This window comes from Pelobates fuscus, chromosome 7 (genome assembly GCF_036172605.1).
Source record: "Pelobates fuscus isolate aPelFus1 chromosome 7, aPelFus1.pri, whole genome shotgun sequence".
NCBI classification, from domain to species: domain Eukaryota; kingdom Metazoa; phylum Chordata; class Amphibia; order Anura; family Pelobatidae; genus Pelobates; species Pelobates fuscus.
The window spans coordinates 69,849,165-69,866,340 of NC_086323.1; the positions used below are offsets into that span (position 1 = coordinate 69,849,165).

Genomic DNA, 17,176 nt, shown 5'->3' on the forward strand with positions numbered 1-17,176 from the left:
TGCATCCTGGCTGCTTTTCGGGTGCGCAAGGCTGCAGTGGCACCAGCGGACGCACCGAGAGACGTTATTGCAACAACCAAAGACATTGCGGTGCGGTCCGCCATCCTGAATAAATCCAGAACAATGGGTCGAGTACGTTTTGAGGGCCATACTCTATACATCTACAGTGACCTCCCATTCCTTGTCCTAGCAGAAAGAAGGCAGCTGGCACCAGTGGCTAAGAAGCTGCGAGACTGCTCAGTCAAGTACCGCTGGAATGCAGAAGGCTCCCTGGCCGTCACACAAGGCGCGGAAACACTCACCCTGACATCCTCGGATAACCCAGAGAAGCTTTATCATAAATTAGGCCCATCAGCCACCAGCGCATCGGAGGGGGCAACCGGCGCAGATACACCACGTGAGAAAAGAGCCTCAGGGAGACGGTGCTGGGCAGCTGAAAAAGCCCAGCACCAATCACAATCAGATTGGGGCCTGCAAGGAGACTCTTCAAGGGTATGCTTCAGACCCAGGGAGTCCTTCTGGAGCACCTGCCAGCCTAGAATCATGATGGCTGAGCTAATTTCCACTGCCGCAGTGTGCTTAATTAATTTAAAGGGCTATAAGCATTGCTCACTTAGAGTATGGTATACAGCTCATCGATCAGTCGGGGGCCCACATGAAAGAGGAGATCCCAAGTATTGTTTGATACCTGGATCTCCCTTCCATGAACAGGGATTTAACCCGGCTCACACCAAATTGCAGTAGTCCGACTAAAAGACATGTACCTACCGTCAGGGACAGTTCGGACACTCCATAGCGGTTGCTACTAGACAGACTATGTGCTAATTCTGATGCCCTAGGCGTTATAAACACAGTTGCCGTTTACCTATATGGTCAATCACTACCCCTAACCTATAGACCAGTGATGGCGAACTTTTTTGAGCCCGAGTGCCCAAACCGCAATACATGCCAACTTTTTTTTCCTTAAAGTGCCGTGTGTGTGTGTGTGTGTGTGTAGGGGGGTGCATGTGTGTGTGGGGGGTGCATGTGTGTGGGGGGGGTGCGTGTGTGTGTGGGGGTGTGTATGGGGGGTGCTGTGTAAGTGTATGGGGGGTGCTGTGTAAGTGTGTGTGGGGGGGTGCTGTGTGTGTGTGTGTGTGTGTGTGTGAGAGGGGTGCTTTATTTGTGTGTGTATGAGGGGTAATGTGTGTGTGAGAGGGGTGCTGTGTGGGGGTAGGGGTGCTGGGCGGGGGTAGGGGTGCTGGGCGGGGGTAAGGGTGCTGTGGGGGGGTAGGGGTGCTGTGGGGGGGTAGGGGGTACTGCTGGGGGGGTAGGGGTACTGCTGGGGGGTAGGGATACTGCTGGGGGGTAGGGATACTGCTGGGGGGTAGGGATACTGCTGGGGGGTAGGGATACTGCTGGGGGGTAGGGATACTGCTGGGGGGTAGGGATACTGCTGGGGGGTAGGGATACTGCTGGGGGGTAGGGATACTGCTGGGGGGTAGGGATACTGCTGGGGGGTAGGGATACTGCTGGGGGGTAGGGATACTGCTGGGGGGTAGGGATACTGCTGGGGGGTAGGGATACTGCTGGGGGGTAGGGATACTGCTGGGGGGTAGGGATACTGCTGGGGGGTAGGGATACTGCTGGGGGGTAGGGATACTGCTGGGGGGTAGGGATACTGCTGGGGGGTAGGGATACTGCGGGGGGGTAGGGATACTGCGGGGGGGGTAGGGATACTGCGGGGGGGTAGGGATACTGCGGGGGGGTAGGGATACTGCGGGGGGGTAGGGATACTGCGGGGGGGTAGGGATACTGCGGGGGGGTAGGGATACTGCGGGGGGGGTAGGGATACTGCGGGGGGATAGGGATACTGCGGGGGGGATAGGGATACTGCGGGTGGGGGGTAAGGGTACTGCTGGGGGGGTAAGGGTACTGCTGGGGGGGTAAGGGTACTGCTGGGGGGGTAAGGGTACTGCTGGGGGGGTAAGGGTACTGCTGGGGGGTAGGGGTACTGCTGGGGGGTAGGGGTACTGCTGGGGGGTAGGGGTACTGCTGGGGGTTGTAGGGGTACTTCTGGGGGGTAGGGGTACTGCTGTGGGGGGGAAGGGGTACTGCTGGGGGGTAGGGGTACTGTGTGTGGGGGGTAGGGGTACTGCTGGGGGTGGTAGGGGTACTGCTGGGGGTATAGGGGTACTGCTGGGGGTGGTAGGGGTACTGCTGGGGGTGGTAGGGGTACTGCTGGGGGTGGTAGGGGTACTTCTGGGGGCTAGGGGTACTGCTGGGGGGCTAGGGGTACTGCTGGGGGGCTAGGGGTACTGCTGGGGGATAGGGGTACTGCTGGGGGGATAGGGGTACTGCTGGGGGGATAGGGGTACTGCTGGGGGGATAGGGGTACTGCTGGGGGGATAGGGGTACTGCTGGGGGGATAGGGGTACTGCTGGGGGGATAGGGGTACTGCTGGGGGGATAGGGGTACTGCTGGGGGGATAGGGGTACTGCTGGGGGGATAGGGGTACTGCTGGGGGGATAGGGGTACTGCTGGGGGGATAGGGGTACTGCTGGGGGGATAGGGGTACTGCTGGGGGGATAGGGGTACTGCTGGGGGGATAGGGGTACTGCTGGGGGGATAGGGGTACTGCTGGGGGGGTAGGGGTACTGCTGGGGGGGTAGGGGTACTGCTGGGGGGGTAGGGGTACTGCTGTGGGGGGGGAAGGGGTACTGCTGGGGGGATAGGGGTGTTTGGGGGGGATAGGGGTACTGCTGGGGGGGGTAGGGGTGCTGTGTGTCAGTACCCCCCCCTCCTCCCTCCTTCTTACCTTTAATGAAGTGGGGGGGCGGCACAGCCATCCCTGGTGGTCCGGTGGTGGTAAGCACTGTAGGGGGAGGGATCTGTGAATCAGCTCCCCTGTCGTCCCGCGCTATGCTGTGTGGAGTGTTGCCATGGTAATGCTCGGCAACGCTCCACACAGCATCGCGCGGGAGGACAGGGGAGCTGCATCACAGATCCCTCCCCCTGCCTCCCGACCCGGAAGCAGAGTAGGCGCCTGCCGTTTCGGGCAGGCAGGTGCCTACTCTGCATTGATGGTGAACCTATGGCCACGTGCCCACAGAGAGGGCCCGGCGTGCCACCTGTGGCACGCGTGCCATAGGTTCGCCATCACTGCTATAGACCAATGCTATTGTTTTTGACCGATGCCTTCCATTTGTCCTATGTCCCTGTTCTTCATCTCTTGCTGGCATAACTGTGTTTGCTGGACCATATTGAACCTTATTCTCTCTAATTGTTTATTCCTCACATATAATGGCACAGATGTATACATGCTTATAACTCTAATAAAATACAAATAAAAATAAAAAAAAATGATAACATAATCCTACACGTTAAGTTATGTCATTTTTGAAGACCCTTTAAAATTACTCACTGAAAATTTTACTAGCATTGACCAAGCCCTTCAAAGTATTGTTTGTTCTTGTGAAGATCTCCTAAATGAAATCCAAAATAAATGTATATATGGTATGTATAGACATATCAAACTAGACTCCTATATCTGGTAAGAACTTGTTAACCATAACTCATCGTAAAAAGATATTTAGCACTTTGGGAACTTGTTCCCTCTAAAGTTCACAAAAAAGTAAATTAGCTCTAAACAAGAAATCTGAAACAGAAAAAAACCTAAGCTTAGTCGCCAAAGCGATTTTGTGGTCTGCCAGGATACATGTGGGTAGACTTGCATATTGTAATCTCTTGTGCCACTCCTGTAATCTAGGTAAAACATACAGTGCTTGCAACATTAAGCAGGAAGTCAAGACAGCTGCTGAGTAACCAACAAGAGCCATAAAAACAAGACGACCCACAAGTTGATAAATCATTGGATTTCAATGGTTTGAAGCTAGAGGAAAACAATGTGGAAGCTGGAGATTTATTACCATTTTGAAAAAGGACATGTGGTGTCCCGTTATTTTTGTTACAGAAAAAAAAAAACGGCATTTTCTTGGTATAAAACAAAACAAAAGGTTTCTGCAATGGCTACAATATTTATCGAAAAGACAAAGTACATATTACTGACTCACAACACAAAAAAAGAGGTACATCCATCTAAATTTTAGGCTTATTCAAGTTGGGGAGTTAAAATAGACCAATATTGCGTCCACTTGCTTAGCCTTGACATCGCAAGTTGACTGCCCATCTATGTGATCATGGTTTAAAATAACTTGCTCAAATTCTAATCCACATGATATTTCAAAGGATAATTGAAGGGTGCTCTTGAAGGGTCTCCTTGCAGGCCCCAATCTGATAGTGATTGTTGCTGGGCTTTTTCAGCTGCCCAGCACCAAGCACAGTGTAATCTGCAAGTCTGAGTCTCAGCATTATAGGAATATCCCTGAAAACAGATTGCAATCATAGGCCACTTGCTTGGAAATCCATCTGCTAATATCAGTAGGGTTGTGGATAAAGCTTGTGCAGAGTTAGTGTTAGATTAAGCAAAGCGTTAATGTTGGGTTAGGGTTAATGTTCTTTTAGGGATAGTGTAGGGTTATGGTTACGGCAGGTACAAGGTGAGAGTTAGTGTAAGCATAGAGTTAGGTGCGTGGTTGAGGGAGAGGGGTGCGATTGAGGGTAGTGATAAATATGAGGCCTCTATTTTTAGGTCTTTTTATGCAATGGATGTGTACAAATTATTGCAAGAAATTAAGATATTGACCTGACCCCCCCTCCCATTTTTAGATATTAAAAGATAGTCCTTTCTGTCCTTTAAAATACAATATATAATAAGTATGGGTACAATTAAAGAAAAGCCCCTACATTACATTTAAACACAAAGAGCAAATTCTCGATTTTCTAGAACTTGGACAATTACCTCCATCCTTTAGGGGTTAAATATTGTTTAAAGGCTTCTTAGGGGAAAAAACACGAAAAATATTTCTTGTGTATGACTACGTGTAGTAAAAAAAAAAAAAAAGAGATCCATATATAGTGGTATCAGAAATCTCGGCTTTTTTCACGACCATGTACATTTTTCGGTTTTAACCTCATTAGAGACAAAACACGTGTTTCTGATATTATTATTCATACACAGACCACCTGAGAATTATCCCATAAAAAACAGGGAAGTAACGAAAGACTATGGAGTGTAAAATGACAACACTGAAAATATGACTCATTCGTTAACAGCTAGATTGTGAGAATATTCTAATGTGGCTAGTTTGTAAATTTCTGAAGAAATCAAACTACAATCCGTGAATATCTTAACATCTTTGATTTAGCAGTCTAGTAAGAAAAATTAAACAACTAGAACATGTGCTCATTTGCGGTGGACAGTCAGCTTTTAAAGGCTTTCCAATTTAGACATTTCATACCTCCACCTAGAATACTTTAAGTGTGCCTATCATTGTAATTATACTATTTTTAACGAGAATAAACTATTATCTCTATGTAATACTGTGCCAGCAGAATTGCTAGAAAACAAACGTATAGATCTTTCAGTTTTCATAAAATATAAAGTTTTCTACCTATTCACCTTTTCTCTCCATAGAGAGGTATGCTGGTGGCATAGGTTTTTACGTGGAGGAGTTTGTAACAGGAGAAAAGCAGGAGAACCCCCTACAAATGGTTCTCTTGCTTCCTGCTCTCTCACAGTAACTACACTGCAGGAGTTTTAACTGCTGTGATTAATTTCCATCAAGAGTGTGTGGAGCTTTGGTTGGGGAATAAGGATCAAGGTGGCACGTCACTCCATGCCGACAATGATGTGTAGGTAAAAGAGTTGGTGGGAGTTCCAGGGCAGCACCTGCCACCATAAATGCGACCATGTCCCAATAAGCATATGCGAGAAGAGGAGCTTTTCTGCTGTAATTCAAACATTGGAACCTACAAATAGCAGCTATTGCCTGGGAATCTATGTTTCACTAATCTCAGGCAGACAGAAACACGTGTGCCCTTCTAGCACTGCCCTGAGATATGGGATTCTGCGCTTCAGGACATCAGTCAAACCATGCATTCCGAAGAATACCGTATGGATTAGGTCACCCACGGAGTAGTAAGCATTTTGAAAACATGACCTGTCTGCAGGAAAAGTGTACAATATAAAATGAGGTTTCCATTATTATTATTATATTGGGTCTATGTCAAAGTGGATAATTGCTTTGTGAAAACTTTCTAAACCGAGATCTCTGCTTTCCAACAGGTCGTGTAGTCGTGACAGTAGGGAGGAATAATGGGTCTTCAATATCATTGTGCACTAAATTAAAGCAGATATTAATATATAACAAGTACCCACACTGGTTAAATTAATTTCCAGTTCATATGTGTGCTGTGCACATACAACAGCTGTTGAAAAGCACAAATCAAGGCTCCTAAACTGTGAGAGTAAACAGCTGCCAGGAGACCTGTCCTAGATCATTACAGGTGTTCCCCCCCCCATGGATGTAGGACACGGCACCCAAACACAGCAGTTTGTCCTTAAAGATGTGGTTTCATTTGAGCACCTAAAAACCCGGTTTAGAAACCAGATTTGGCGCCAGGCCTCAGGGTAACCCTTTAATGACGTCTATCCTCTTTCTGTACTGCCACATCTTATGCTCACCTCCAAGACTTCTCCAGGGCTAGACCTTTTCTGTGGAACTCCCTTCCCTTCTCTATTAGACTTTCACCCAGTCTCCACGCCAACATAAGCCTTTACAAGATGGCCTGCCAATCTGCTAAATAAAACTACCAAGACTTTATCTCACCACATTACTGTCAGTGGTATCTCTGGCCTGATGCCGCACATTGGGTTTTGTAACACGAGCATGAATTCCTGAGAACAGATTTTAACAGATTTCAATAAAAGCCAATTAAGTCTTTACTCTTTGAGTTCTTTTACTTTGATTACGTTTTTGTATCAATTGCCCGGGTAATAAAACACCAAGTGTATAGGATACATTTATTTGATAGGATTTGTTTAATTTTGCTACATATCCTTTCCTATGGAGTTCTACCAGAACCTGCTTTCTGACTACACGTTATAATTACACTACCAGAAACAAATCCATGTCTAGCGGCTTTAAAACAGATAGCGATTTTTTTATGATCAGTAATGTACAATGCAACAGTGAGGACAAAACAATGCTAGTGGATTAAATTCTAAATCACGCAGCAGTGATGGCCCACTCTGGGCACCAGACATGTCTGAATTGTTTTTACTGTGACTCTCTGCAACTTACCAAAGTAACACAATCTATATATTTATAGGTACACAGATATTATGCTTTACTATCAAAAGGCATATATTTCAAAGCAAAAGTGTGCGTGGGATTTTATCCCCCCACAGCTTTTAAGCAATTGTGGTTATTTCATTTATTCAGAGCAGTATTTTCTCAAGGCTGGTTTACGGTTTTTAAGAGATAGAAATAATAAATATATATATATATATATATATACACACATACATATTTTTTTTTTACATTAACACACATACGCACACGCACCCACTTTTGCTTCACAAACACGATGCTAACACCTCTCTTACCTTTTACACATTCAGTTTCCATGAAGTGGCATTGCGTATTAAATTGTTTTCCTACAGACATTTAAAATTTAGTGCAGGTTGCATCTTATTCTACCAAGTCTGTATAGCTAAACAATTATAGATTTTGCCTACATAGCCAAATCCACATGACACTTCAAGAGGTAAGTGGCAACATCCGTCTGACAATTCACATATACTGTATGTCTATTTTGAAATTCTTTGTGGATATGTAAATACGTCCATAAGTTATATTTCATTGCAGTTTACACTTTTACCGCAGCAGTACGGTCACACAGGGAATTGTGATCTTATTACCATTAACTATCAAAGGATCCCAGCGACATCAACATGATTTTTGAAACAGTAATCATACTATGAAATTTACCATCAGCGCTGAAATGTTGCTGAATTCATTTTTATTTTTTTTTAATCTGTGATCCTGTCACAAGTTTTGTAATACTTTAACGGATGCCGTGAAAGAGATTTTTGATAATCATCTGACAAGCCCCCGAGTGTAGGGTATAAAATAGAGATCCCGAGATGTTTTAACAAAACTTCCAAGAAGCTTTCCAATTCTAAACACGGGCAAACTGGAATGGCACTTGCAGTGCATCTAGGGATCCAGGGATAAAACACTGCATTAGAAAAAGAGAATAGGCTAACACAATGGGTCCACAGATATGTGGGTTTGAAATCTGAAAAACTATATATACTGCCTGTACGAAGCATACGGAGACTGTGAAAAAAAATATTTCAAAATGACTCTAAGGCTGTTTTTTATTTTAAAAAAAAGGGTTTATTATTGGTATTGATATAGCACCAACTTATTCCGCAGAGCGTTACAATATTATAGAAAGGGGGAATTTAACAGTAACAAAACGATACCAGAACAATAGGTATCTGAAGACGCTGCTCAGACAAACTTCTTTATGATGTGCAAATATACTTATATACAGCTATTGGTGCGGTGCAAGTTTCATAGCCACATTCAATAAAACAAAACACCCACCACACCCATGCACTCTTCTAAAAGAGAACAAATAAAATACACAAAAAACGTTACACACTGAAAAAGGTCTGTTTGTGAGAAGAAAAAAAAGTGTTCAACTTCTGTTTGAAAAATAATGCAGGATGGAACAGGAGGACAATACATATTCCTAAACACTACACTTTTCCTAGAGCTGGCAGAGGATTATGGGCATTAAAGGAAAAGGTCTATTTTTTATTTTTTAATCTAATGATCTGCTCTATTGAGAGCAATGACCAGTATTGACTTCACCCTGTACACAAGCTTTAGCAGGGCTGAAACCAATCAGAAAATGCTTGGAAGACAGATTATGCCAACCAATGGAGCAGCAACATGGGGGTTGAACTCTTTAATACACGTGGTTAAAAACAGGGGGGCCCAAAGGTGGATCCCCAAATGTTGTAGAACTAGAACTCCCTTGATGCTGTGCATACCTTTGGAATGCTTCTAGAATGACAAAGAATCATGGAAGCTGTAGTTTTAAAACATCTGGTAATCTACTTTTTGGGCATCCCTGGTTAAAAATAGAATAAAAAAAAAAATACATGGTAAAAAAAAGACACTCAAATGATTACAAAAAATATCAGTAATCCTTTAAAGAGCTGATGGAGGAATAAGCAGTTTGAAACCCGGTGCGAGATATAAAAATCTGAAGCAGATTTCTTTGTGGTTAAAGAAATCAAAAAACTCTAGCTACAAAGATACAAATATATCTTATACTTCGACAGGAAAATTAGCCACTTGGGGAGATTTGAACAACCTGAAATTAATTATTGAATAGAATCATACAGAGGTCTAAGTTTTGCATACTTTTCAAGAAGTAACTGAAATTAAGCAAGTATCCTTTTTTGCAATCTCAGCCCTACCAACATACTTTCCCCACAACTGCAAGAGACCACAAATCAGCACATGTGTTCATGCATAACTGCACTATAGTTGCATACACTGTACACGATAGATAAGCAAAAAAGACAAACATAACCCCAACAAACAAAAAGAACTAAACAAAATGATACATACAAGCAGAGAAACTACAGTCAACGTAATCACGCTAAAACATTTGTACTGTGGATGCACATTTAAATACCACATTTGCTAGATATAAAACATGATTATAACTGCAGTGAGACGTAAATGGTTGGTGATAGCATTACGTCCACTTCGTACATACCTCATGTTTTAGCTCAACGATCTGATCTTTTAAATCTTGGATGTAATGATTGGAGTCGGAGTTGTTCAGTTGTCCTTGTACTTTCCCTTCTTCTTTCTATTTGAAAAGAAATAAAATGAAAATCAAGTCACTCACGATGGTCAAGGTACTTTTTGCTAACATGCAGAAAAAAAAAAAAAAAATAATCATGCCAAGTAGAACTGGCTCATTAAAAATGCTCATTAAAATGATTGATTACTGGTTCGAACATTTTTATTCAATTTTCTTTTTTTTTTTTAATTACAAGTTTGAAAACTGAACACAGTCGTGGAATAAGTATTTCAGGTTAACATGCAGAGTTAGTCTGTAATCCGGTTTCTTGATGGTAGCCTTTAATGTAAAGAACGTAATGCTGTACTCACTCTGACGACACCTACTCCAATGACGTGGAAAAATCACTGCAATACTGTTTGTGCAATTAATTAAGTTACTGTTGGATTAGTACTGTGACCAACAGAGAATAAACATGATATTCATGTCTTAATTCCCCCGTGATTAACGCAAATACCCAGGATCACTTAAAACATGTCAGGGACGAAGGGAAGAATTAAAAAGAAAAATTAAAGAGAATCCCCCTCCCCCCAAAACTGAGAAGACTAGGTCAATGTAAGACTAGGTCAATGTAAGACTAGGTCAATGTAAGACTAGGTCAATGTAAGACTAGGTCAATGTAAGACTAGGTCAATGTAAGACTAGGTCAATGTAAGACTAGGTCAATGTAAGACTAGGTCAATGTAAGACTAGGTCAATGTAAGACTAGGTCAATGTAAGACTAGGTCAATATAAGACTAGGTCAATATAAGACTAGGTCAATATAAGACTAGGTCAATATAAGACTAGGTCAATATAAGACTAGGTCAATGTAAGACTAGGTCAATGTAAGACTAGGTCAATATAAGACTAGGTCAATATAAGAATAGGTCAATATAAGACTAGGTCAATATAAGACTAGGTCAATGTAAGATTGTAATTGTAAGTCTATGTTTTTGTAAGTAAATGTTACAGACGTTGATTTGTAAAAAGTAAAATGAAATGATGCAATGCTTTATATGTATGACAAATTATTCTATTTTTCTATGTTAATGAATATATATAACAAACGAATGCAACGAATGTATGTACACTAATTTTAACACTTTTTGTTTAGGTACATTGTACTTTTTATATATGTATATCTCTTTGCTGCAAAAATACACACACATACAAACACACAATTTAATTTCAAGACTTCTCGAGGGCTGCACCGTTCCTGTGGAACTCGCTTCCCTCCTCCGTTAGATGCTCAACCAGTCTCCACTCCTTCAAAAAATCGTTAAAAACCCACTGCTTCATAAAAGCGTATCAATTAAACTGTTAATAGCTCCCGACTGATTCCTCTTCTGCAACTGTCACTAGTCTAATTCTATCCTTTACCTTTTTGTGTCATTTTACCCCACTCCGTCTAGCATGTAAGCTCATTGAGCAGGGCCCTTAACCCCCCTGTCCCTGTGTGTCCAATTTGTCTGGTTACAACTACATGTCTGTTCGTTCACCCATTGTACAGCGCTGCGGAATTTGATGGCGCTATATAAATAATAACATAATAATAATAATAATAATAATTTGTACATTGCAGCTTTGCATCACAGCTGCTTTTTGGGGGATTTTATTAACAAAGGAAAATATATTCTATGCAGTGGAAAGTGCTAAACACTGAAAGACATTCTAAAAGTTTATTTCGCTCCTTATTTAGCACACGTTTTCGCCCCTAGAGTCCATTTACAAGGTTGCATATTACAGCTCTCCACATAAATACCTGCACACTGGCTATCAGAAAAGTTTGATGAAATAAATGTCCGTTTATTTATCTCCATAAAACTCTCAAACGCTTTAGCACAGTTGCCATTTTGAATGTATCAGTCCACAAACTTTACTCAAATTATAAATATTTCCCCCCCCCACATTTAACAGTGCTATTTATGGCTTCCCAAACTATCTGTGGGAAAATGGCAGCCACAAGCATGTCTTCCAAGAACCTAAATGCAAGCGAGGTTTTTATCACAGAATGTCAGTTAACAGACTTCCTTCAGTAGGAAAACAGGTGCAAGAAATGGAGTCAAGAGAATTCGGTAGGTTTTCTGTTCTTTCAGAGCAACGGATTCCCTCATATGCTCCACTACACCCAACATCACCAACGACATGGGCATCCAGCTGTCACCAAAAGGGTCAAACGAGGTCTTACAGAAACCCAGATTTTTCCTCTGTTTCCTTACAAGCAAATATTCTGCAGGAAGAACATTCATTCTCTGCTTGACTATATTCTAGGAAAGCTAAAATAAGACAAGCTATCCCAAATACTTCATGTGTAATAGGAGATACGTGTTCTAAAGCATTGTTTGTTACATGTGTATGTCTATATGAGATTGGGAAGCTTGTGTGTGTGTGTTTTAACTAGACTATGTGACTGTGACTGTGAGTGAACAAACAAACTAGGTTATAATCCACTAACGTGGTAACTGTGGAGCACTGATAAGTGCTCTATAATGAAAAGGAACACGATAGGGTCAGGAATACAAGCATTTATTCATGTCACTATAGTGTTGAAAAATACACGTGGGGTCCCTGTCTCCCCTTAAAATAAGTTAAAAACAAAAAAACAAACAAACAAAAAAAAACCCACCTTTTTTTCCAGCTCTGCGTGGGTCTGCTGGTGCTGGCTCCGCCCCCGAACTGCCTCCTTGGTTGACATCATCAGAATTGATGATCTCAGCCAAACACAATGCTTTCCCATAGGATGATCTGATGTTCTCAGCCAAAGAGTTGGGCAGGGAAATGCTGCCCTTGCCAATCAGCATTTCCTCATAGAGATGCATTCATTCAATGCATCTCTACGGGGAGTGTTCAGTGTCTACGTCAAAGGGTGGAGACGCTGAACGTCAGTGCTGCACAGAAAGCACCTCTGGTGTCTGTCAGAGGAATGGCCACTAGACGTGTTCCTAAGTTGTAATGTAAACACTGTCTTTTCTCTGAAAAGGCAGTGTTTATAGCAAAAAATCCTTCAGGGACATGGTGTAGACACCAGAACAGCTACAATAAGCTGTAGTTGTTCTGGTGAGTATTGTGTCCCTTAAAGGATCTCCTCCAATTACCTGGTCAATTCACCACAATCCCTGATATACTGAATCATCCCAATAAAATAATTATAATGCATAAATGCCATTGCTAAACTATGTGCGCAAATTCAAGTAGGGTCGTGATTTTAATTAAATATCTTGATTTAATTTTGTAACATTGTGTTTAGATAGCACGTATATAAAATTAAATTAACCACCACAGTGCCAGGCACATGTATGGCACTAAGGAACAAAATCCCAATAATCTATGCATTTGTGTAGCATTTCTGTGTAGATGCCTGAGTGCACCCCATGCATCATGGGTAATGATGTCACTCTGAATGTCAATGTAAAGTTTTGCAGAGGTTACAGTTACACTAATGAAACACTATGTACATATATTTATTTTTATCAGTCCCTGTGTTCCTTTACAACTTTATATATTAATGGAATTCCACTTGTGAAAACAAAAACAAAATATCCGCACAGTTTAATAATCACCCTTAAACGTTCCAGTAAACCAAAGCCTAGTCAGGCTCCTCACTACAGCCAGATCCTCCCACTGTAGAGGAATCAACATTGAAGGACTTCTGACAATTAAATGCTTCTCATAGGTAAGCATCTGTCGCCACAGTTTACCAATTACCTTATATACTCGAGTATAAGCCGACCCGAATATAAGCAGAGGCCCCTAATTTTACCCCAAAAAACTGGGAAAACTTATTGACTCGAATATAAGACTAGGGTGGGAAATGCAGCAGCTACTGGTAAATTTCTAAATAAAATTAGATCCTAAAAAAATTATATTAATTGAATATTTATTTGCAGTGTGTGTATATAATGAATGCAGTGTGTGTATATAATGAATGCAGTTTGTGTATATAATGAATGCAGTGTGTGTATATAATGAATGCAGTGTGTGTGTGTGTGTGCGTGTATGAGTGCAGTGTGTGCGTGTATGAGTGCAGTGTGTGCGTGTATGAGTGCAGTGTGTGCGTGTATGAGTGCAGTGTGTGCGTGTATGAGTGCAGTGTGTGCGTGTGTGTGCGTGTGTGTGCGCAGTGTGTGCGTGTGTGCGTGTGTGCGCAGTGTGTGCGTGTGTGCGCAGTGTGTGCGTGTGTGCGCAGTGTGTGTGTGTGTATGAGTGCAGTGTGTGTGTATGTGTATGAGTGCAGTGTGTGTGTGTGTGTGTGTGTATGTGTGTGTGTGTGTGTGTGTGTTGCAGAGCCTTGGTGGGGGGGTGGGCATTTTTATTATTTTAATAATTTTTTTATAATTCTTTTTTAATTGTATAATTTTTTTTCGTCCCCCATCCCTGCTTGATACATGGCAGGGAGGGGGGCTATCACTCCCTGGTGGTCCAGTAGCATTGGCAGTTCAGTGGAGGGGGGCTGGCAGGAAGCTCTTACTTACCTCTCCTGCAGCTCCCTCCTCCACGCCGGTCCGGTCAGCTCCCTCTGCAAGTCCCAGTGTAAGTCTCGCTGCTGCGCTATGACCCCACGGCTCTCGCGAGACTTACACTGTGAGCTGACAGGGGAGCTGACCAGACCGGCGCGGAGGAGGGAGCTGACAGGAGCTGCAGGAGAGGTAAGTAAATTGCTCTCTGCCAGCCCCCCCCCCTCCCCACAGCCCCTTGATGTGATGACGTGTTGATTTAATTGAGGAAATAAAGAAGAGTATGTTGAAAAGACAACGTGCAGTGTTTTTTTTTGTTTTGTTTTGTTTTTTAATATTGAATTTCATGGATTAACATCCACTACCATGGTGACCAGGAAAAGGATTGTTCATCCTGTGAAAGGTTTAGCAAAACATGCTGTAATAGCATAGTTAACCCATTCTATCCACACGATATAAAACATATAATGTGACGGCAGATAAGAACCGTTTGGCCCATCTAGTCTGCCCAATTTTCTAAATACTTTCATTAGTCCCTGGCCTTATCTTATAGCTAGGATAGCAAGCTACACCTTAAATCTAGGATATGAGCTACAATCCTGTATCCAGGTATTTGCCCCTTGGACGTATATAGCAACCTACTTATATTTACAACAAACTTTCAAAGAGGAAAGCCTAAAGCATAATGCTTGGGCACCCCAGTAGCCTCAAATGTGTTCAGTTCTTTATCTTTTACAGTGATTCTTTTAAAATGTTATAGCTTCACAATTTGACTTTTGTGTTGTTAATCAAGTTCCCTTTTAAATTATTCAAGTTCTGTTAATTGGCAAACGCAAAACTAGTTCCATTAAAGGAACTAGCAGTCGCGTGTGTAGTTCAACAGAAGTGGCATAAAGCTTTGCATTGTGTGGTGCCATGTACCAGCTGTAGACCTACAAAAGGAACCCAGAGGTTTTCTGCAATATCATACAGCGGTGGTGGTGGTGGTGGCGGTGTAAATGGTTGTCTGTCATGAACTAAAGATATCAAGATAGAGAATTCTCAATATAGATGGTGCATGTAACTAACCAGAAGAGAGCTGGCAACTTTTAGCTTGGGGGGGACAAACCCAAAACAACAGCCTTTTTTGAGTACAAAACTCACAAATCTCTGTGTGGATGCTCCTTCTCAAGCAGAGCATGTAAAAACAAGTAGATGCTGATGGAGCCGTGAGATGTAACATAATGTATAACTGGTCCTCCATCAGCCTCACCTGCACAGCATGATGGAGTAACCATAGAGAAACGTGCATACCCGAGAGAGACAGACTTTCATTCCCACAATTCACTTGACACCAAAGTCTTGCCATCTAGCACATGCTTTGATTTTTAAGAGGACTGTCTCATCTTAAGTAGCAGTTACTTCTAAACACATACAGGGACATCACATATACTCGCCATTGTCCTCCAGCCTAGTCAACCCCAAATACTGCAGTTCACTAAAAAATAGTCTAGTGGGCCAGTCTAGGCTTGTAGAACAAGTTGGGAGAAACAGCAGCCCAACAGCAGCCACAATTTCACATAGTGATGGACTAGCAAAGGCCCTGCACCAATAACACATTTTAATCTGCAGAAGAATGGACACTACAATCCCTGTATACTAGCAGGCCCGGAAGGATGGGGGTTGGCATTGGAGATCCAATTGGTTAGCACATCTCGCAAGATAGGCACACTCCTTAAAAGGGACACGCTAGGACCAATGCGCTTTTTATTAATTTTCTAGCTTTTGTCCTAAATAATTTGTTTAATTAATATTTTTTGCAAACCCCCACTTAGTCTGCACCCCAACAGTCTGTTTCAACCAGCAGTGTCTAATAACATAGTTATACATGTGATCAGGAAGCGAAGCAAAACAAAGGTTTTTGGGTGTTGCAGTTCAGGTAACAGCTTTGTAGAAAACTGATAACTAAACGTCAATCACAGAAACTCCTTCTCAGTAGAGTCTACAGAAATCGTTGGAATCTGTGAAGTCAACTTCAATAAGCAACAATAGTTTGACAGATTCATAGAAGTTCGAAACGCAGAACAATTTATGGCTAAGTCAACTAGTGACTGTCACATTTTAACCTTGCAGTGCTCGGTTATACATTTCTAACGGTACAGACTCCATTGACCTGAATGAGAGGCTCTTTATTGACCAAGCTACTTTCTGGAGTGGGAAGAGTTTAAGGCTGATGATGCATTTTTTCCCTTTAAATTAAATTATCATACATCGAAAAAATAAATAATTTACTCTACTGTCCACATATAGCCACCTCCATAAACTCCTTTGTACATGAAAAATGCAGTTTTCAGTTCACGAAACACTTTTCTAAAGTGGTCGGTCAACAAGATACAAAAAAAAAAAAGATAAAAAAAAAAAATCAAAGACCTACTTTTTCAACCGCGTACAACAGCCACTGCTAAAAGGTAATTAGAAGCAAATAAAATTATCACAATGGAAAATATTTTTTCCTTTCAGATTACAGCATAAAATAACCAAATGTTCTAATTTAAACAGACAAAAAACAAAAACATTAAAAGTTACTGTTTTCCTTGGTTTTAAAGGCAATTTTTGAGGACCACGAATAGTTATGTAACTTGCAAACAGTCAGTGTAAGCAGGCTGTGGTGAAAATCTTGCAATTGCTGTGCTAAAGGCGTCTAAAGATTTCTTAAGAGGTATAAATTTGCATCCTGTTCAACTTCAGTGTATTTCTGAGCCGGCAACACATGAAAGGGAATCAGTTTCACGCGCAAAATGTTTTCTTGAAAGGGAATACAGATGTTTGGGGGGCTGATGCCACAATACAAATACCACATTTAAGAGGAAAACTCGTCTTTAGCCCTGTAATATTATGTAACTCATAGAGCAGGTGTAAAGAGGAAGACAGAACACACGGAGTGTACTTATTTAACATGCCTTACATAGATGTGCAGAGTTCGA

General features: G+C 42.2%; 1 protein-coding gene across 4 annotated transcripts in view; it reads right to left on the bottom strand.

Moving 5' to 3' along the window:
* Window positions 1-17,176, bottom strand: part of EVI5 (ecotropic viral integration site 5) — a 134,819-nt gene that overhangs the window by 12,021 nt on the left and 105,622 nt on the right. For all 4 annotated transcript variants that reach the window (XM_063428396.1, XM_063428397.1, XM_063428395.1 and 1 more), the window contains one exon: window positions 9,688-9,783. In XM_063428396.1, the coding sequence (XP_063284466.1) occupies window positions 9,688-9,783 (96 nt within the window). The remainder of the gene's footprint in view (window positions 1-9,687; window positions 9,784-17,176) is intronic.